At 36.6% G+C, this 21,782-nt stretch overlaps 1 protein-coding gene and 1 pseudogene across 6 annotated transcripts in view; one reads left to right on the top strand and one right to left on the bottom strand.

Moving 5' to 3' along the window:
- The first annotated feature begins 3,360 nt into the window (after window positions 1–3,360).
- Window positions 3,361–4,364, top strand: LOC126635677 (beta-1,3-galactosyltransferase 2-like; annotated as a pseudogene).
- KCNT2 (potassium sodium-activated channel subfamily T member 2) overlaps window positions 3,980–21,782 on the bottom strand; it is a 125,636-nt gene continuing 107,833 nt past the window's right edge. For 2 of the 6 annotated variants that reach the window (XM_050306980.1, XM_050306982.1), the window contains 6 exons: window positions 19,876–19,959; window positions 18,526–18,654; window positions 15,914–15,934; window positions 12,677–12,977; window positions 11,244–11,328; window positions 6,588–10,102 (listed from right to left, as the gene is read on the bottom strand). In XM_050306980.1, the coding sequence (XP_050162937.1) occupies window positions 9,991–10,102; window positions 11,244–11,328; window positions 12,677–12,977; window positions 15,914–15,934; window positions 18,526–18,654; window positions 19,876–19,959 (732 nt within the window). In that variant the 3' untranslated portion in view covers window positions 6,588–9,990. Of the gene's footprint in view, window positions 4,338–6,587; window positions 10,103–11,243; window positions 11,329–12,676; window positions 12,978–15,913; window positions 15,935–18,525; window positions 18,655–19,875; window positions 19,960–21,782 lie in introns of those variants that run through there. The other 4 variants (XM_050306981.1, XM_050306984.1, XR_007627749.1 and 1 more) reach the window with 3 other exon arrangements.

Genomic DNA, 21,782 nt, shown 5'->3' with positions numbered 1-21,782 from the left:
GTTTATGTGTGTAAACCAAATTAATCCTCCAAAAATTGCGGTATGTGTGTTTGAAATGAGACAGAGGTTTAAAAAAAAGAGAGGTGAAACTGTTATTAGTTCATCTTGTTAACTCCATGTTCATCCCTGGGAGCTCTTACAGGTCTCTCACTTCCCAGCTTGTCCTTTTATATACATTTAGTTGATTTGCCTAAAAGCTGGCTTAACTAAACTGAAACGAACGTAGTTGAGACACTACGATCTAGTTTGCCAGCTGGAAATTTTAAATTAAATAAACTGTCTGGTGCTTTCTGGCAGCCTTCAGTTTGCATCTTCAAACACAATGTATCATCTTCTCAAAAGATTACTTTGAAATTCGCCATTTGTGGGAGCACCTTGAAAGGACTGGACTTCAAAACTCATTGCTTGAAGAAGTCAGAGAAATATCAAAACACTGCTGGAATGTGAAGGGTTGGTTTGTCTTATTTTTAAATTCTTCCAAAAATCTCAGATGACACAGGGTAGGAATTAGAACTTGGTGACGTAGATTTTCACACATGAGCTGTCAAATCTGTCTTTTTTAGATAAATAGGACAAAGATAACATAAACAGGAGTGGAAACAACAGTAACATATTAATTTCCTTTCTTCTTTTTTCTAATTCCTTTCCTGTTTTTCTCTACTATGTTCTATTCTCCTTCATCCTTTTTATTATTTTATTAAGGCCTAATTCTGGCTTTTTTCAGCACATGTGAAGTAATTTTAAATTTGCAATGCAGTTAAATGTTTGTGAATCTGAATAACCAGTGTGTCCCAAGGCAACCTAATACACATGGCATTTTGCTACACAGTTGGTTTTAGAAAAATAATTTTCATTGACTCTAGTTCTTTTGGTTTAATAGTATGGATAATTGTTGTGGGTAAGAATTTATTTTTAAACTATTTTTCTTTTTCCTGGAAAGAATTTTAAAAGAAAAGGAGTATTGTATTTTGAGAGCTTCTTGGCATTTTAAAAAGTCATAAGCAAGATAAACTATAATTATCTTTTCAGACATAGGTACTGTTTGCTTTTCTGCAGCATGAATTCTCTACTAATCTTGTAATAACTCAATGCAGCTCAATCAAACTTGAAACAATAAATATTCTAGCAGATCTTCTTAGTAAGAAGTTCCTGTTCTTTCCATAATGGAACCAGGATTTCATCTAATAGAGTTGCTCTATCAAAACAAACAGAAAGTCAAAGACTTTTACAAAATATTTTTAGCTTAATCAAGAAAACTGCCACGCAGAAGTACACTTAGAACATTGGAAATTACTTTTGCTCTCTAATTTTCATGGGCTGAAGTTCTCATATTTCAAATAGCAGCACAGCAGTTGATGGATACAGAAATGCCTCTCACCTTCTGATGTCACACTGCCCATGTTCTTTCTTAAATTAATTTTTTTTACTCTGTTTTCTTTGGATACTGGACGTTTAGTATGTATTATGTCAAAATGCACAGTTTCTAAAGAGCTAAAAACATAAGAAGGAAGATTGCTAGAGCTAAGCCATTACTCACTATGTTCTTAATGTTTTATAGGTGTGTGAGTTAGTTAAACTATTGACCAGTTCATCACAGAATATGATTATGCCTTTTTTCTCTCAACCTACAGCAGCTGGACATTTCCTGAAGATACTGTGGCCCTTCAAGAGCTCACACTGGAGCAGATGTTTTTGAACAGGAAGAGGAGTAGGGAGGGACCTTAAGCCCCAACCCCTTTCTGCTGCTGCAGGGACAGAAAAAGAAGTGAAGTTGAGCCCAAGAAAAGAGGGGGATGAGGTATTTTTTTTTAATTTTCATCTCTGTTTCTTGCTATCCAAATGTATATTAATCAGCAATATATTTAAATTAGTCTTGCCCAAGTTTTTTCTGTCATTGATAGTATCCAGTAAGTGATCTCCCTGTCCTTTGTCTTGACCCATGAACTTTTTCATCCTCTTTTCTCCCTTTGTCTGCTTCAGGAGGGAGCAGGTGAGTGAGTGTTTGGATGTTGGCCAAGAGTAATCCACCACACATCTACATTCAGATTATATGGTCTCTGTCTGATCCAGGTTACGTTATAATTTAGCATTAATTAATTCTTACTTTGCATTTCTGTTGCATATTCTAAAATGGTTCAATCCCATCTTGTTTTATAGACTGTCTCTTCATTGCTACAAGTGGCAGAGTGTTTTAACCTTTTCAAATAGAATGGAGAATGTCCTGCTCCATTTTCCTTTGTGTTAACTCACAATTCCCCTGGAAAATACTTAGAACAGAAATTCAAGGGCCTGTAAACTTGTTCTCAGGTTCTCTGTGGGCACAGAGGTAGGATTCCTGACTATTTTAGTCCTTCTAAATCTGTCATTTCTTTGTGAAGTAGAAAGCAACTGCTAAAGAATCTGTAAAAAAATACAATGATTGTATGACTGGAATGAATCTGGGCTTTAAAATATGATGACAAGAAGTGTTGAAATTTGCTCTTGGATTGTGAGCTACATGTGGCATCTGTTAAACAGTGTTTTGGCACAAAAAAATTAGAAAAACTCTGACTTATTGTACTTTTACAGTTCCCTTTCAAATACATATAGAGAACCCTTTAGAGATCAGTTTGTGAAAAATCTTCAATACAGTTAACTTACACATTTTTCCAGGCTAAGTTCCCCTCTGGAAATGCTAACTCTCTATGTGCATTAACATTTTATACAGCCTAGCAATCACTTTCAACTCACTATCAAATTTTAAATGACCAAAGGTACCTGTCATGTGATTTATCACAATAGCTTCCAATGCTTTGAATCCATAATGAGTTATAATCTTTCATTAATCTTGGATGATTCAATTACATGATAACATTTTGTAAAACTTAAGCTACTTTTCTATTTTACATATATTCCAATACTTTAATATATATTAATAATTTCTGTTCTGACAAAATTACTATTTTAATAGCGTATTTATTTATTTTTATTTAGGACTTACTGTCTTTAAGATGCTCTACTTCTCTTAGGAAAAAAACCTGAAAATTTAATATTTTAAAGTTTTGTGTTTACAATTTATTCTAAGATATAATCATAGGATATTTCTAATAAAAGTAATAATAATAAAAAAAATACTGAAGAATTAGAAACCTGAAGATTACTTTTATCTTCTTGCAATACTGTAGTGGATTCTTCTCCTCTCCTTGCAATTGCACTAAGAGAAATATTTTTCTGATTTTCTTCATCTCTTGCACAGCAGTATGATTTTCTGTGGTGTTGTTTGTTTGTTTGGGGGTTTTTCATTTCTTTTTGGTTTTTTTCTTTTGTTTTGGGTTTTTGGGAGGTTTTTTTTTTAATTTATTTATTTCTGGTTGCCTTGCTGTTATAAAGTTTAAAGCAGGGATGACAGAGAAGAAAAATACAATCTTTTTGCCAAAAGGTATGATGGTCTTCAGATGGAAAAGATTTTAAATAAAAACATTTTTACAAATTTCAAACAAGTTTTAGGTAAAGAAAACAGAGAACTACCAGCTCAAAATGAGAAACTGGAGAATAAAACCAGAGACACTTCAACACAGTCATTCACATTCATTATTAATGAAGAAGAGATGTGTAAAGATGTAACACCTTTCTTGGTATTGCTGATAGCACCAAGAGCTGCTGAAACTCAGCACAGAAATTCCATCTGAAAGACTTGGGGAAATAAAGCTGTGGTTGCAGGTGTTGATGCTGTTCGGTTGTTTATGCTTGGCATTGAGACCAAGGGGGCAAATGAGGGCCTACTGATGAGAGAAAGTGAGCAATATCATGATATTACTCAACAGGATTTCCTGGACGTTATAATACTTTAACTCTTAAAACTGCCATGGGCATGACGTGGGTCGCCTCTTTTTGCAGTGGCACAAGCTTTGTTATGAAGACAGACATGGATGGTTTTGTTAATACAATATACCTCATAGAAAAGCTCCTCAGGCCTCTTTCACCTCCTCCTCCAAATTATTTCACAGGCTTTATTATGAAAGGCAGTAAGCCTGTTGGGAATAAAGACAGTAAAATGGTACATATCAGCAGAAGAATTCCCTGGTGACAAATACCACCCTTTTTGTTCAGGAATTGGCTATGCCTTTTCTGGAGACCTGGCTGCAAAAATTGTCAGTGCTTCTTGACCAGTTAAATATATACATCTTGAGGATGCTTACACAGGGATTTGCCTTAATGCAAAGGGAATAGAAATAGTAGGTCCACCTGAACATTCATTGTGTGACAGAATCAAAGTCCCTTTTTCTCTGTGTTGGTACAGTAATATAAGTACATCTCATCTCTTTTGGCCATATAAGCACATATTCTATTGGGAAACACTGCAAGAGAAGAAACATTTATGTTAGAGAAGAAAGGTCCACAGTGGAGCATCCGAGGATCCTTCTTTGGCAATAAACAAAACAGCAAATGTTTTCTTAGAAACAGAACATCTGTGTAGTGATAACTTTGAAGGTTCAGGGACATCCTGAATTAGGTGTATAGGTTTTGTATTAGGTTGGATTCCAAGGATTTTTCTTCCATTCAGCAGGCTCTCTCTGTTGAGTGAATACTGATTGGTACCTTGTTTTGGATGAAGCATCAGTTTATTCCTATACTGTTTTAAAATATGGCAAGAGAGCATATGAACTCTACTGAAGAAAAAGTAATGAAGATGCGGTGAAACTAAGTTTTCAATAACAAGTTATAATAATTTAATGTGTTAATTTTATATTGCTCAGATATAATTTGTCTAGGTGCCATTAAATTTACTCATATGGCATTTCAGTGCGACTGAAGAAGAAAGTATACATGATATCCTGTGCTGGTGAATTAGAGCTAGAAATGTGGACAGAAACAGTTCCATTTAATATAAAAAGCTTATAATTAACTTATCATAGTTGATTAGTCTGATGGATGTGCAGCTTGATCTTGAACATGCTGGTGTTCAGTCAAAGGTTGGACTCGATGATCTTGGAGGTATTTTCCAACCTTAATGATTCCATGATTCTATAATACAAGGTAATAGAGGCTTCACCACAAGCTGAAGCTGAGTGCAAAAGCAGCAAAATTGGTTGCCTTAACAAAGACTTGCCAGTTGTCCAAATAATAGACATAAATATACCAATTCTCTGCTTTTATTTAGAGTCTGCCATACAACTGTACAGTTATGGAAGCAGTGAGGGTTTATAACTCCTAGTAGGAGTAAGTACCAACCTGTTCAAAGCTACAGAATTTTCAGAGACATTAAGTGGTTCATCAGCCACCCCATACTGATGAAAGGACAAAAGAAATAGGAAATGATCTAGAGAAATTTTACTATTATTAGTAATTGGTAGTGTGAGTGATAGTGATTAGTCAAATCATGTTGTACCTGTATGCTTTAAATGTACAGGAGCTCTGTGTATAATCACATTTGGGGTGTCCCAGTTTCTCAGAGATACCTCATGCATACAAAGCATTAACTCTTTTATTTCTATGCTTTGTCTCCCAGTGTCTCTCCTTGGTTGGAATGGGCCATTTGCAAATCCTAACAGTATAAAGTCTGGATTTTTCAAAACGTACAGAAAACTTTAGTTCATTTAAAACTCAAAGACTTCAAGTGTTTGTTTCTAACTAAACCAAGTGGAAACATTTCAAGTTTCTTCAGAGGTCATGGGAGTTTATACTTGTTTTGAATTACCATTAATGACATTGTTGCATTGGTAGTGTCGGCAATAATGAAGTATATAACAAAATCATCATTAATATTTTGGATTAATTTCAAAAGATGAAAATAAGCAAAGTTTTGATCATCTCTCCTAACTTAATATAAATTAGTAACTCTTATCCTATATCCCTGCAATGCATATTCTGTATCAAGCACAAGGAACAGTGGCTAAAAATTTGAAATGTCATTCTTTAGATGTTTATTCAATGTATGGCTGTTTCAAACTGAGGGTGGGCTGTTTCTAATATAGTATCAAGAATATGCAACTGTATTTTGTGCAGATTGCTTTATTTTATAAATTCTGCATTTATAGCACTGCCTTGAAAAAGTGTTTTGATAACCTCGTACGACTTGATGTACCTGCACAGAGCTGCTCCTTGTTATCAATTTCCAGATTCTAGGACTGGTTTCTGCTGGATACCAAGTGGAATTCAGTGAAGCAAAATCTCATGCATCAGTTTTTCAAAATCACAGAACAGTTGCTGTCAGTCCTTGTGTTACAGTGGCAGTAATGCACAATTGTGAGTTACTTCTGGTGCATTTGATGTCATTTCAGTTTTCCTCCACTGCTGGAATCTGAAATTTATTTGTTAGTGTTTTTTTGGTGCACTGGTACATAAAGAGGTATAGGAAACATTCAGTGATATATATTTGTATCCTTTAAAATTGTTTAAGAGTAGTTGTAGTAGGAAGTTGTTTGTGAGAGAGGAAGTATGAATACTGGGAAATAACTGTTGTTTTAATTTCGAAGATAATTTCATGACAAGTTCACTAACTCACTCTACTGCAGCCTTTAAAAACTCAAACTCTGTGCTTTTTATTCTGTATATGAATTACCGTGTGTTGTGGAATTGGAGTGAAACAGTTAAGGAAACACACTGCATTCCAGTGAAACAGTTCTTGTGACTTTTTATTGCAGACTAGGTAACACATTTTCATAAGGAGGTCTGGCTTTGCTTGAGCATTCCCTTGTGAGAATGAAGCAATTATTAACTGCTAGAACTTCCCTCGCTGGGACTGACTCTGGGTACCAAACTGCTTGGGCTGTGTTAAGGTGGTGTTGGGGAAGATGGACATCTTGGGGCTGTTGACAGAAGTGAGTCAGGAGGAAAAATGCATACATTCAAGCACAGATAGAAACAGTCTTTTCTTTCATAGGTCTAGATTTTTCTCTTTACTGAGTGAACTGTTGCCAGATCAAACTCCTCTGCTCAATAGTCATTTGACCCTGCTCATTCTAGAGCTTCATCATCCCTTCTCCAGCACTGAGCATAAAGATTACTGTTCCTCAGTCTGGTCTCCAGTCCAGTTAGGTTTGTATTACGTTTCTGATAATTATGAGGAAAGAAAGCATGTGAACATAAGATTGCCTGTAGAATGACCACTAAAGAATTTCCTCCCTGGACATTGAAGGAATGTGCATACTGTCTCATTCAGTGTTAATATGGTGCTTAGGATGGTTTTTGAAAGATCTAAATCCCACTAGAATGGAGTTTATCTGTGAAGATATTCCAGAGGAAGCAAAGCTGTTCTGCTTTCAACATGAAGGGCAGTATTATTCTGAATAACTGAACTTTGTGGTATATTATTCATGGGTTATTAGAACTTCTGCTTCATAAGATGTTGTTGTTAATTTTTATTACCTTGCTTGTCTTCCAGTAGATTTTGAAGTATTTTGTTCAGAAAGGTTGTCTTGCATTCATTTTAAAGAGTGCAAGTGTCTCCAGCTGTCTTTGTGTTTGCTTTAGCAAATCTTCTGGGGCTAATGAGCAATTAGAAATCCATTAAGCCTGGAGAAATATCAGGTCACATTAGATGCTACTCTTCACATCTAGCTGAGCAGCAATTCTGCTGAGTTGAATGGGAAAATGGACACACCTGACTGCTTGTTTATACTGCTTTATTGGCTGTTAAATGTGAGGACTCAAGTCCTAGCTATAGATCCTTTTGGCAGAGAGTCCTTAAATCTGTCGTGCATATTATAGGCAGTGAACAGGGAATGCCTGTGAAACAGTGTGTGAATCCCAATAAAAGCAGGCTATCTGGCTTGCCTGCTGGAGAGCAGCCATGTTTCTGGAATCCTGTTTTCCTCCTTGAGACTCCGTTACAAAAGCCTTTGGTATGAAACAGAAGATCTTGCTAATATTTTGGAGTGAAAACTTTTCAGAATTTTTTTTTTTTTTTTAATATTCAACTGGAATACTGTATTCTCCCCAAAAACGAGGAAAATATAAAGTTATTCACACTGCACATGTAGACTTTTCTGGGATAACTTCTATGACTGGTCTTGGACAAGATTCTGTACCCTATACAGTTTTTTTAGAAAAACTGTAGACTTCAGTCTGTGCAGCTGTTTCAATTGTCTTTTTTCCCCACAGTGCCCATTTGAAATATTTCATCAGAATAATCTGATAAATGATTAGTGTGTGTGGAAAAACACTGAATAATAATGGACTCTAAGGAGAACCACTGAAACCCTTCTGGGCCATGATGCTGCTTCAATACGTCAATCTAGAAAAAAACCTGCTGATGAACTACTTTCCAGCTATCCTTTTTCCTGTTAAAACAGGTACTCTCGGTCTTCTGAGAGCTTCAGTCCACTCTGAGACCTCTGTGGTTTTTCATAATTGTAGCTTTAGGATTTCTGAATTAAGATGGAACAGATTATTTAAATTTTGGAAGGATGAAGAGGAAGGGAGGAGTTAACAGCAGATTTGATGTCATTCCTAATATGAATGTGACTTGATTTCAGCATACTTACAATGCTGACAAATATACTCAAATCCATGAGTTGCTCACTTGGCAGCTTGGGTGTGGGGTTATTTTTTGTTGTTTTTTTTTTTTTTTTATCCAGAAATAGAATGTAGTTCTATCAATGAATATAGAATAGAATCTAAACAATTCTGACTGATTGTTTTGTACAAGTAGGAAATCAAGGATATTCAAGGAATAATCAATTTTTCCATAGTAGATTGCCAAATTTCTTGTACTGGTTCTATGTAGGTAACTGTAACAGTGGGGTTTTTTAAACCTTAAGTATGTTCTTCCCCATTTGTGACAAATGGCAGAGCAAGAACATGATTTTGGATGGTCACGTACAGGCGTGCTTGATTCTATGGAAAGCTTGACCAGTTGTGACTGAATTCTGTAGAAGGCTTGACCAATTGTGGCACAGAGACTGGAGATGCTGTAACAGCTCCAGGTGTTTCATGCACAAGCAGATGCTTTCTTGGGTACTTCATGCCAAAACGGAGTTTTAAAATCCACAGTGCTTTTTCACATCATGTGGAGTTACATTCATTTTATGGAATGGGATAAAAATTTCATTAATGGGATACATCATTTCATATGAAAATGTATCACATTCGGGTAATCTGGATGACTGGGCATGCACATGCTTTGGGCAGTTTCAGTTCCGGCATATTCATGAAAATGGAAAGGACTTGTGGTAGGAATCACTCCCTGGAGGGATGTTCTCACTTTTGTGTTATTATCTCTTCAAGCTTCTCTAGACAAACTCACTAAGATTCAAAGGGTTACATTTCACCTGAGCTACCATTGTGTGCAGCTTCACACAGATAGTACCTTCCCTGTGTTTGGCAAGTCTGGGGGGGCTGCCTGTGGGAGATGACAGGGATTTTTCCTCCAGCTGGGCTCCTCTTTCACTGGATGTGTCTCAGATCTCAGCCTCTGTGGAGTGACTGGATTGTGTCATTCAACCTGATCTATGTAAACCCAAAGAACTAATGCTCAGGTCCTGGAGGCTAAAATGGGACTTAAACTAGCCTCTTCTAATACAAATGGATGACAGGCTGAGATTGAATATTGTTTCAAAGACTGAATTCTTGACACGCAAAGCCTTGCTGGCAGCTTTAGGTATTAATGTATTTTCTACTACAAATTATCCATCGTCTCTCTATGGGCATCAGATAATCTGATGTAGATCAGAAGCTTAGTCACTGACATGCTGTCACCTTGATAAATACGCTTAGAAGCATCTAAGCAAAACACATGATGGAATCTGACATTTGTTCATATTGGTTAAATAGCAACAGGTGTCATAATTCTGTTAGGCTGACAAAGTTCAACTACCGTATTGAGCAGGCCACAAGCCTGACAATCCCTGAAATTAAGAGTTTCTAGGCACCACATTTCTACATTTGGTCACTTACCCACTGTCATTTTGTTTCCAAAATCTGAATAAAATGTACCGCTCAGTTTTCAAAATGGTTAGTGGAAACAACAAGTGTATAAAATTGTCTCTTAATTTTGTGATGAATTACATATCAAAGTTGTGTTTCCTCCCTGGTGTCTTGTCCCACTGTATTGCAGAAGCTGTTTTTTCGGCTGGGTGCAGCATTTGGAACATAAGTCAATGGATCAGGTCGGATCAGGTATCTACAAAAAGAAATTATAACTGTTATTAAAAAATGTGGTGCAAGCAAGGATAAGTGCATAGAGTTGTAATGTTGAAAAGATCTGAGGAAGACATAGAGATTTACTTTGAAGGTGCTTAGTCTAATTCCTGTTGGGTAACTTGGTAGCATCACTCACTTTAGGAGCTAATAAAAAAGCTTTTTCCCATTTTGGCTGCCTAGACATTATGTGCATGGACCAGGCACATTGAAACCTTGCTTGAACTGACAGCTTCTTTGCTAAGAACTGTATTTCTTAATGCATTGCCTTTATTCATTATACCTTAAAGAAGGGACAAGCAATCCATAGAGTTGTTTCTAAAAGAAAGCAATGGGTAGTTCTTGTCATTGTGCTCAATTATTAAAAGCCAGACGTTGATAATCTTGGTGTAGGCTGGCATTCTGGAGCTGGACTCTAACAACTCCTCCTTGTGAGCAGGTAATAGGGTGGGTCAGCAGTGATGTGGAGGCCCCTGCACAGCTGGGCGCTCTGGTTTCTTGCCCATGGAACAGATGGGGCACATTAGTAGAGCAAACCAAAGACACAAATGGCTCAGGACCTTAACACAGCCATCACATATTCTTCAATAAGAAACAATGCTTAGATAACTAAAATTCCTGGCTTTCAGAACTTTTTCGTTCTGATTTTGTTCAAATTTGTGTTCAATTTTTTCTCATGTAGCCTGCAAAAATTCCTGGTAAGCAAGTGAAAACACTTCCTGTGTTAAGGTCATGCCCTTTGTGTTTGAATTATCTTAAGCATAAATATCACATGATATTCAGGGGAAGACTTCTATTTGCTTTGATTATCTCTGAATCTATGTAATAGAATCCCATTTGAAAATACTGATTTTAAGGGGTTGATCTTTTTGTTAAGACTGAGTAGCTAAATTACAGCAAAAATTTAAGAAGAATATTAATTTTTAATATATACATATATAGTATAATTAGATGGCTATTTAAATAGAAGTGGGGTTTTTTTGGTTTTTTTTTTTTAGGTTTATGGAAACATTTGGAGTTCTTTTCCAGCAGAAAGATAATAAAAGGAATTCAAGCAGGAAGTGCAAAACAGCAATTTTGCAGGTCTTGTGACTTTATATTTTTATGTGGGTGCTTTAACTTACACTATATCATTCAGCTCTAATCTTGTATCTGGAGAAGGATTGATCAGGATGTAAGAAAGGGTGTTCTGATGATCATTCATTTCATCTAGGAGACAGAAAAAAATATACCAAATTAATTATATTTACAAATTAATTGTGAACAGTATTATTTCTGACAAACTAATTTGATAAAAGATCTCCTTTGGTACAGAAAGCTGTCAAAAAGTGTCTGGTTGTCAGAGTGACTTTAAATAAGTTTAGCAACCTCTTTTCAACTGTATTTGAATTGAAACTGGCATATTATCTTTTGAGTTATCAGCTCAAAAATGTCCTGGTTTCTTTCTGAATGTTTTAAAAATCTTCTTCTCTTTTTTCAGTCACAATTCTGAATGTAACCCACCTTTAAGGTGATTTACCAGCCTGCCCTGCAGCATAGGTAAGTATGTGGGAAGCAGAGACTTTTAATTATTCTTCTAGTGATGTGTTGAAAATGAAGACTGACTTTTTTTCTTTTTTAAGGTTTTTGCTATTCTGTAGATGGTACATAATCATCCTAAATCTGAATAATGAAATGAATATTTACTTTCGGCTTTTAACTAGGATTTGACAGGAAAAGCAGGAGTACAACAAAGTTTTCATGTTACTACCATAAGTATGAATCAAATTTATAAAACTTCTTTGTGGTTGATCAAATGTTATTGTGGCCTGTGAAACTCCTGCAAAATACTGAGTCCTGAATCTTTCTGCAGAGAGTTGCACAGAATACACAAAGAAAGAACGAATAGTAATTATTTACTTGGAATGTGGAAAAAAGATACTGTATTTACATATTTAACATGAAGAGATTAAGCAAAACTACAGTCATATATTCTGTAGCAGCCTTCTCTTGTAGTTAAGTTGATTTTGTATGAGTAGGAACAATAACAACACTTGTTGGGTTGTATGTTGCTATTAATGTCAAAATTGGCTATTGCCATTGGTTATTGATGTTTCGAACATGGATTAAGAATGTTCGTTGTTAAGCAGACAAATAAAACTATCCGTTCTGCAGGAAATTTACCCCATTTACCTTCAGCAGATGGGTATTTTATGGATAGGTCAAATTTAAAAATGTATTTGAACACGTTTGTGGAAACATGGTACAGCTGTTCAGTGACAGGGTAGAGTTTATACATTCGGCATACACACATCAAATGCTAAATATAAGTGTGACTGACATGCTGCCTTCTGAGCCTTCCATCTGAACACCGGAATGAGTGATAATAGAACGGATCAAAACCATGCTGTTACTCTTGGTAAGCACAAAAAAAAAAAAAAAAAAAAAGACTCTAAACCAACAAAACAAACCCCATTATCATGAACTTAGTATTTTGATTATGGCACCCTCAGTTCTTAAAAATAAGCTCATCTTGCACAACGCTGATGTTGTTAGTAAAGTATTACAACAGTGATACCGTATCCTGCTGGAGAAAGGCCCAGGTGCTTCATTCTGTTTTTCACAAGCTCAGCAAGCTCCTGTCTTTCTGACCTCCTGTAAAGGTTCATTCGCTGCTGGTTGATTTTCTCTGCTGTTTTCCCCGAGTGCCTGGGGGCTCTCCTGCTCAGCCGGCGCGCCCACTGCATGCTCTTCCGTCGTAGCAGGGGGTGGTCAGACTGATCACTGGAGGTTGAGTTACGGTGATTACCACGGAAACTAAACTGTTCTTTGGTGTCTTTAGTGTCTTCCCACTCTTCCACGCTGATAGAGATTTGAGACTTGAAAAGGAAGATGACAAGAGAGATTAAGGGCTTTACAAAATGGAAGCAGATAAGGATGTTGTCTCCTCTTTTCAGCAGTGCAGTTGAACATGTGTATTGGTTGCAGTAGAGCCGAGGGAATTCAGCTCTTTGTACTTAGCAAGAGTTCCTGAATTGGGCATTCTTTAATTGGACTTTGACTTTTTATGTAAAAAGCTCATTTATGATATAAATATGTTTGTCACGGTTGGGTTATTTAATGCTTGATTCCACTTTGATTCTGAGAAGAGCATCTCTAGCCTGATACTGCCCTTCCTGAATCTAGGAACCTTTTCTGAATGAATTCTCCACTTTCTTCCCAGTCTGCATATTTTCAGACAGAAATTCAGTTCCGTAACCTCTTTTTAGATGTATGTTGTGGATTCATTGAGTAATAGTTCAACTTTGGCTGCACTGTTTTCAGTACTGTTTTTAAGACCATAAGTAGAATGTGCCTGTTAACTGTATCTCAAATTCCCAGGCATCCTTGACCTTCCAGCACATATGAAAGTATGAAGTATAAAACAAAGATGATGCAAAGGAGTTGGCTGAGTTCACATGAATCCCTTAGAACAGAAACAATTCACAATATGCTGGAAGTTATCATCGAATAAAGAAAATTCAAAAGAGCTACTGCATGGCCTTTTCCCATTAATATGAAATCTGAAAGCAAGAATCTGCTGACCTCATCATTGTTTAATACAAGCTTTCTTTAAGAGGCACACCAGCCTTTCCCACACAGAATCTGTAAGGTTCCTGGAGTACATAAAATAGTATTTGATATGAGTCAGTTGGATAGCGGGTGAAAGATACTTAAATTTTTCACTTTTGCACAAACTAGCTTTTATCTGTGAAAAAAACCCAAAAAAGGCAACAAACCAACCCAAACAGACAGCAAAACAATAAAAACAAACACTACAAATGTTTATGTTGTAGCACTTCAATGAAATCATATTTTTAATATTCTAGACTAGGATGTTGCAATGAACCTCATGCAAAGACTATCTAATTTATTGAGGCTCTCCAGTTCAGTCTGCAGTAGAAAACGAATTATTTACATCGTCTTTGAAGTTTTGTTGCTGACTCAGCTGATGTTTTTTTGGGTAGGGCATAAAAGAGAACCTTACATCCCTTTGTACAGGGATGCTATTTGATTTTGTTGTTGTTTGTTAAGTTGTCATTTTGGTTTTGTGCACATTTTACAGTAAGGATTAAGGTAGGCAGAGTATATTCCATCTGATAAGGTGCTACTTATGGATAGCACAGAGCTATTTGGTGTGAACAAATCAGATGCAAACTGAGTATAAAGGATGGTGTTGTTTTGCCTTTCTTCCTGCCTGCATTGGTATCTTTCCTTGTGGAGCTCGTGGTAACACAGTCATCTGGACTTGATCCAGTAGTACTGAAAAGGCAGAGACCAATCATCGTTGTGACAGTTAAGTATTTACTTAGATGACCATTAAGATTTAAGTTGCCTGTTGATAAAGCTGTGCAGAATGGCCCTTTGCTCTATGCAAGAGGAAAAAGTTCAACTCTTTAGCAACAAAGCAAAAACAAAGAATTCCAAACTCTCTTGCAAAAGCAGCTCGGAGGTGTGTCTCCCAGTGGCAGCTGTTAAATACACAGAAGCACAGCACAGAGTACTTCTGTGTCTCCCCCTCTGTTTTAATCAGTCTCAAAAATAATTTTGTAACTCTCATTATTTTGAGGTTTGATTGCTTTCATTTAATTTCATTTCCTTTTTTTCCATAGCTTGTAAATCTGCCAAGAAGCATAACTGATGACATGGTGTCACTACTGTGCCACACAGTGAAGAAACATTTCCCTTTAAACCTTTCTTTTTGTTTGCCTTTTGTTTTGTTTTTCAAAGGCGGGTTTCTGTCTCAGTATCTGTGTGCCCAGAAGGGTGTGATTGCTCACTTGCACTGTTAGACATCTGTCACACAGGGGTTTCTCCACTCAAGGCAAGGTGCTGTCATGGGATGTTAAATGCCCTAAAATTTAAACATAAGCTCAGGCTGGCCAACACGTGGCAGGAATGGAAACAGTCATTAATAGTCGCGGGCACACACCAGTTCCTATTCAAGATGATCAGGATTTCTGTCATGATAACAGCACTGCAACATCAAACACCAATTAGTTTTAGATCTTTGCTCCCTTGTCTTGCTGCTCCCTGGGAGCTGAGTGTGTAAAACACAAACAGTTTCAACGTGCAGTTTCATCTATTCCATTCGAAAGTAATGCCTTATTTTTATCTAACTGTAAGTTTTATGTTAACTGTTCTGCATACCAAGAACCCTTAATTGCATCTAGGGTTCTACAAATGCTTTTCTGCTCCAAAAGCTGTCTAAACCATTGTTAGGTATAGCCACATACTCCTTTTATGATGAACTTGGGGATTTTTTGTCTATTAGCATTTAAGGCTTTCACCAGACTGTAAAGACATCTCTTAACTTCAGAATGCATCAGGAACAGGCCCAAAAGGCACCAAAATTCTACTAGGCTTTGTGAAAGCCCCAGGCTGTCAGCTTTCAGACTTTTAGCACAACGCTTGTATCCAGAACAATGTTGCTTTAAGATCTATTTACCCAAGGATGATCCCCTGCATAATTGCATTTTCTGTGAGGATTTTACTCCTAGGGTTTAATTTTTCATACCGTTTCAGGCTGGGATTAAGTTAAATTTCTTCGTGGTCGCCTGTATGGGACTGTGTTTTGGATTTGTGATGGAAACAGTGCTTAACTTATTGAACTCCCTTTATCTTAACCCACGAGTTTCCTCACTTTTACCCTTTCAGTTTTCTCCCCCATTGCACCTTGGGGAGATCGAGCAAGGGAGTGGCTGTGAGGGGTTTACTGCCTCCCGGGCCTAAACCATGACACCCAGAAACAGGCAGACAATTAGTGAATACTTACTTGCGAAGCCATTTCTCGAGACTGACAAAGGAAGGGGAAAAAGAAAACAAAAGACAATTTAAACAGAAACGAATCTAAAGAAACAAACACGGACCATTTAACAGGAACCACAGAAAATCAGCTGCACATGTAGTAAAAAAAGAGTTCATCTCTCTTTTTTTTTTTTAAATGAGATGGAAATGGTTTGAGTCATAGGTGTGATGGTCATTGAGAGGCAGACTAGATTCATTTGTTATTTAGTTACTAAATCACTGAAAGCTTGCTTTATTTTGAAAGGAATTACACTTATCTGTCAGTGAGGTGAGGGCTTCTCATTTGGATAGTACAAAAAGGGGGTGCCAAAGGATAAATTGTAGATATAAAAATATTAATATTGGTATATTTTATTCTTGTGACTCGAGTTAACCATTAATTGTTACTACATTACTGTGTAGTAAAAATTAAGTTCTAAAAGTCTGTTTAAACTCAAATTGATATTCATGTTGGAGGTTTTCTGAGTTATAAACCTTAAAGTTTATGGTTAAAATCTATAGTTCCCAAGTAACAGAGCAATTTACTTTTTTCTAACTTCCACTTTAAAGATCTCATCCAACGGTGTTATTTCTGGCTTAATGTATTGAAAAGCTAACATGATAGCCCACGCTAATTTGATCAGTGGAATTAGTAAAAAATTCCTTTAACTTCAAAATAAACACTCTGCAGAAAGATAAGGGGTTTCAGCATCTCTGTATTTGTAGGTATCTACCCATAAAGGCCGCAGATGCAGAGCTAGATGTTGCTCTTTCATATCCTGGGGAAGAGCTAGATTAGGGGAGGTACCCCTTGAGTCCCTCTAGAGGGGAAAGGTTGTTCAAATCATCACTCACTAAACATGAAATTGCAGAAGTGTTTGTGTGAAAATACCACTGGGGTTCTGCATTTGGAGCCTTCAGCTTAAAAATCTCAACAACTGCTTTTTTTGTCACATAATAAACAAGCAGTGCCCCTTTTCCACATTTGTCCAGTACCTGACAATTAGAAAATTTAACCAGAGGATTTCTCCAGCCTCCTTCAGCTTCTTCATCTACCTGATCTAACTCAAATTCTCCATGGGATTACCTGTGAAAGGTGGTAGAAAGTAATATAGAACTCAGCTCTTATCTACCAGACAGAAGCTTCCAGGCTGGTTTCAGTGTCTGAATGTTTTAACAAACTGCTTCTTTGCAAAAGATAATCCAGCTAAATCTGTGTCTTGTCTGATCAAGTATTCGTGCACCTGAGCAGCTGCATGTGTACAGGCTCTAGCGGTTCCCAACGAAAATATTGAAAATATTTGAAATATCTTTATCAGTTAAGCTTGCCTCAGAAGATGAATTTGAGTGTGTAGGCTTGTCCCCTAACATCCTGCCAAAAATAAAAGTTCATGTAGAAAAGATGAGGGTTACTCTTGTAGTTACCCCTCCCTTCTGCAAATCCTGTTTGCCAGTCAGCCTGTATGTTTGAAAACTTGTGAAAATGCAGAAAGGTGAAAACTAAGGGCACCAAATGGGGCACTCTTCACAGTATGTTATATGCTCACAGTTCAAGTTTTCTGCATTCTCTCTCTTGGACCTGAAGTTAAATAGCCAGCCCTGTTCTCTCAGAATGTGAGGATAAAGCATTGCCATGAATTTTATCTTATCCTTATTTAATGAATTCTTAAAATCTGGTATCTCCTGTGTTTTGCTGAAAGCTATGACAGACTTTTTTTCTATTAGCAGCAAGGCTGACTGCATTCTTCTTGAGGGAATGATTTTGATGCATTATGTTCATGCTGCTATATTTAAAAAATCATTTGACATTATTACAGTGACACAGTCCACTGGCTAAGCAGTAAAAGCCACCTGTAGAGACAGTGGTGGTTCCCAAAGAGAGACACTAGGGAACTGGGTGGAATCTTGCATAGATTTTTTGTTTGTATGTTTGTACTTCAGGATAAGTCTCGCAGTTAGGCGTTATATGCCTTAGTGTTTTCTAATATTTTTCCAAAATATGGAAGAAAAAATACAAATTGCCTGCCTCAGAAATCAGTGTAAACTATGTCCGAGTATGTCAGAAGAAAGGAGAAAGTTGTTGCTCAATGTTGCATTTTAGAGCTGCATTGGAGCCGTGGTTTAATGAGATGTACTAATGGTCACATAAACAAATGGCTAATACATGACAGAAATAAGAGCTGCCCAAACAAACAAACAAACAAAAGTATGCTAAGTAGTCAGGGAAAAGTTCTTTTGTAATTCTTTGTACATTCATTCAGTAAACACATGAATACATATTTCAAAAATTACCATGGTCTGGCAGCTAAATTTAGAGATATCCCACAATACTTTTAATAACGCTAACTAGAAATGAGCAACAAGAGACTAAATTAGAAAGTCGTGTGAATAGTGAAATGCCACCTGTTTTGATACAATGCTGACATTCTTGACACACATGACAGAGCACCTGGTTATAGAGCTTGTTACAAATACCTGCAAGTTCAAACCAGAGCCTGTCCTAGCTGTGCCTGAGTTAGTGGGGCCATGAATGTGTCAGCAGAGGGAGGCCTTGTATACTCTGTAATCAAATCCAAAGAAAATTACAGTAAACTGACCTACCTCGGATGTTGCAAGCTTTTGGGATTCTGTCCGATAGACTCCAATTGGAATGTCTCCTGTAGAAGAACAAAGTTTCTGATACAGTCTGGCATATGTCCTAATCCATAGATCCTCTTCTGTGATTTTCATCTGAACAAATAATAATAGGAAGGAGGACTTTTAACTCTTGAGGGCTTATCACTTGTGCACTACGCTACGCATGAAAATAAAAAATTAAAACTAAACGCTAGCTGGTAATTATCGTGTCATAGCATTGCACCTTTGCTCCACAACAAATCTGAAACTTCCAATGAGTTTGTAATACTGTTTCTTTTGGTTTTTCCCTCTTTAGAAGACATTGCAGTGCAAGCAGTTCAGTCTTGTGAACTTCTGGTCTTGTTTTCAAGTTACTTAAAAACTTACATGGCATCCTTCATCCAGTGTTCATGTTTGAGTAAAATATAAAAGAATGAACTAAATATTGGCAGCAGTAAGAAACTGGTGATGGACACACTGAAGATTGCATGAGGATTTTGAGTGCAGCCAGATTCACTGTTCACTAGACTGCAGGCTGCATATCTGGGGAGAAGAGAGTGGGGAGGAAGTAATACACTAAGCGTAAATGGCATAAAGAAGTCTTAAATGAAGCTCAATTATTTCATTACTATGACACTAGCCTTATTTCAAGATATATGAGCTCCTTTTCAAGATTCAATTCTCATGCATTCACTGTAACAAAGCTTAATGATTGACCAAGAAATACATAATTGGTTTCTATTGGAGCAGCTTTTGTAAACCATCATTGATAACTTCCTTTTAGAGTACAACATCCTGCAATTCTTTTTAGGTCCCCAGAAAGCAACTTGAATTGATCTGTTTACCAGCTAGGGTATGATGGGTGTGGGAGAAAACAGAAAGGTGGGGTTTATTTTAATAATAATTTCAGTGATTTTATTTTTCATGTGTGTATATACACATAAAAATTGCATTAGGGAATACTGACGTACATAGCCAGGCTGTACAGTATAGACAGTGCTTCCTGGGTTTTATATACTTAATTTTTAAATTGTTTGCTGAACTGTCATTGCCATGTCATATAAAATGCACTTAGTTTTTGTGTTTTCCTGACTTTTGTATTTTCCTTTCTGCTTTATAAAATGTATTGTGTTTTCTTGGGAGGTGTTTTTTTGCTATGGAACTAAAAATGTGTGTTTCCTATCTAATTTTCTTTTCTTCTCCTCTGGTGAAAAAGGAAGCAGATGGCTTTTCTTGGACTTACACAAAAGGAAATGCCATACAAAGACACTGCAGATGGCAGAGAAATCTTCTCTAATACTCTGTACTAATTTTTTTTTTTTTTTAATAACTTACAGAACAAAGAAACCCAGATCCTGGTGTGGTATCAAGTCCCAGCAGAAGTCTTGTAATAGAAATCATATAATCTTTCACAAATGACTGCAAGATTTTTTAACAGGAGAGACGGAAAAGAGAGAAAAAAGCTTTAATGAACAGATGAGCAGGTAACCATCAGCACCATGTATGAATTTCAAAGAAATTGTACATCTGTTTTTACAATCCATCTCTTTAAGTATCTTAATCACTGTAGAAGTAGCTATTCCTCTTTTTTTTCTGAATTTACTTACATAAAATTAAGTGTTCTAGTTTGGCTCTGCATGTGCATGCAATGTACATTCAGGATTCAGAAGACTGAGGCATAAAAGCAGAGATGAGCGTAGACATAAGATCAGTGGAAGTAAGGTGTTAGCCTTACCAGGTGTGAAATTATAACAAACTCTTCTGTGCAAAAGAAATGCTGTCATATGTTAAATGGGTCTGAGAAGTGGGTAATACTGAGATGAAACTGCTATTAGTTTAATTCAAAAGAGTAATTTCATGGTTTTTTAAGGGTTAATCTGTCTTGTCTCAGCCCAGGCTTATTGCTCTGCTAACACAAGTGTGTTGCTATTGGTTAAAAGGTAGAAATTAAGCTCAACGTAGAAGTGCAGGCTTAGGCCAGGAACAGGCATTAGATCGGCTAAAAATCACAAATATTTCTCCTCAGGAGCTGGGATGCTGGAATCAGAGGGCCATGTGGGTGCTTTTCTGACTGTGGTCAAACTGTTCATTGCCACCTCTTCTTGATTGTAGCAGGGCAGGGTTCAAGGCTGGCTATCAGTCCTTGCAGGAACACAATGTACTGTTAAAACTTTTGGCTTCATGCAAATACAGAGCTAGCAAATAGGTTTTCATAAAGAAATACCTTACAAAGGTGTTATATAAATCCTTCATAGAATCTGAATTTGTTTAAACTCTGAAGCTAGACAGATTCATTTTGATACACAGTGATTCAACTATTTTAATTTTTGTGCTGGTAATCTTCCAGTGTGATGGGCTAAATGTTAATGAGCATCTTGAAGAAGTTTTTTTTGTAACTTTCACTTATTTTTTGTCTTGGCTGCATCATTTATGCTGTGGAATTTTTGTTAGATTACCAAGTGTATTTACCAGGATTTGCCAGACCAAGTTTTCATTTTTCAGTCAGTGCCCTAAAGATAATTCAAAGGCTTTTTTTTTGGCCTATAACGGGAAGCCCCAGAGGAATCCTGCGGTTCTTCATGTCATTTACTCTGTTCTTTGTATGCACAAGATAAAGATGCTGTGCAGAAAAGGATGGAACCGTGAAAAAGAACAGAGTTGCTTTCATTGTATTTCCAACTTGGAATAAGAAAGATAGTTCTAGAAAAATGACAGTTCACCCATGAGCAGTAGGAGCTCAAAGAAAGGACATGTGGAATTTAAGTGAGAATGAGTGTGGGGGACCTTTTGTTTTAAACACTTTCTATGAATGCTGTTACTCTGTCAAGTTATAGCATGACTGTTCACATCTGGGAGGAAATATAAAATATTGAAGTTACTTAATTGCTAGCAGGAGTTGTTGATAATGACAGATCTGTTTATAGGTCTCTTAATTTTTTTAATTTTTTTTTTAATTTTGCAGTATGTGATGTTTTCATTCTGGGTCATGATTATGAAGATGTTTTATATGCAAATACACCTATTTCTACAACATCTAGAGTGTATATGTCCATATGCATGACTGGTTTCCATATTAATAACTTCTTGACAAAAGTTTAGCTCCAGTAATTCTATTTATGTTGAACTTGCCTGCATGGAATTTATTTGGAAGTAGAATTGCAATAAAAAAGTACCTCTCATGAACAAAATTACCAAGTTTCCCTGCAACAGTGTTTCACACCTGAATACAGAAGCATCCACAG

The sequence above is a fragment of the Myiozetetes cayanensis genome, unplaced genomic scaffold (assembly GCF_022539395.1).
Source record: "Myiozetetes cayanensis isolate MyiCay16 unplaced genomic scaffold, myiCay2020 scf12, whole genome shotgun sequence".
Taxonomy (NCBI): Eukaryota; Metazoa; Chordata; class Aves; order Passeriformes; family Tyrannidae; genus Myiozetetes; species Myiozetetes cayanensis.
Note: the sequence above shows the minus strand (reverse complement) of the source record. Positions and strands in the feature narration are given on the sequence as shown.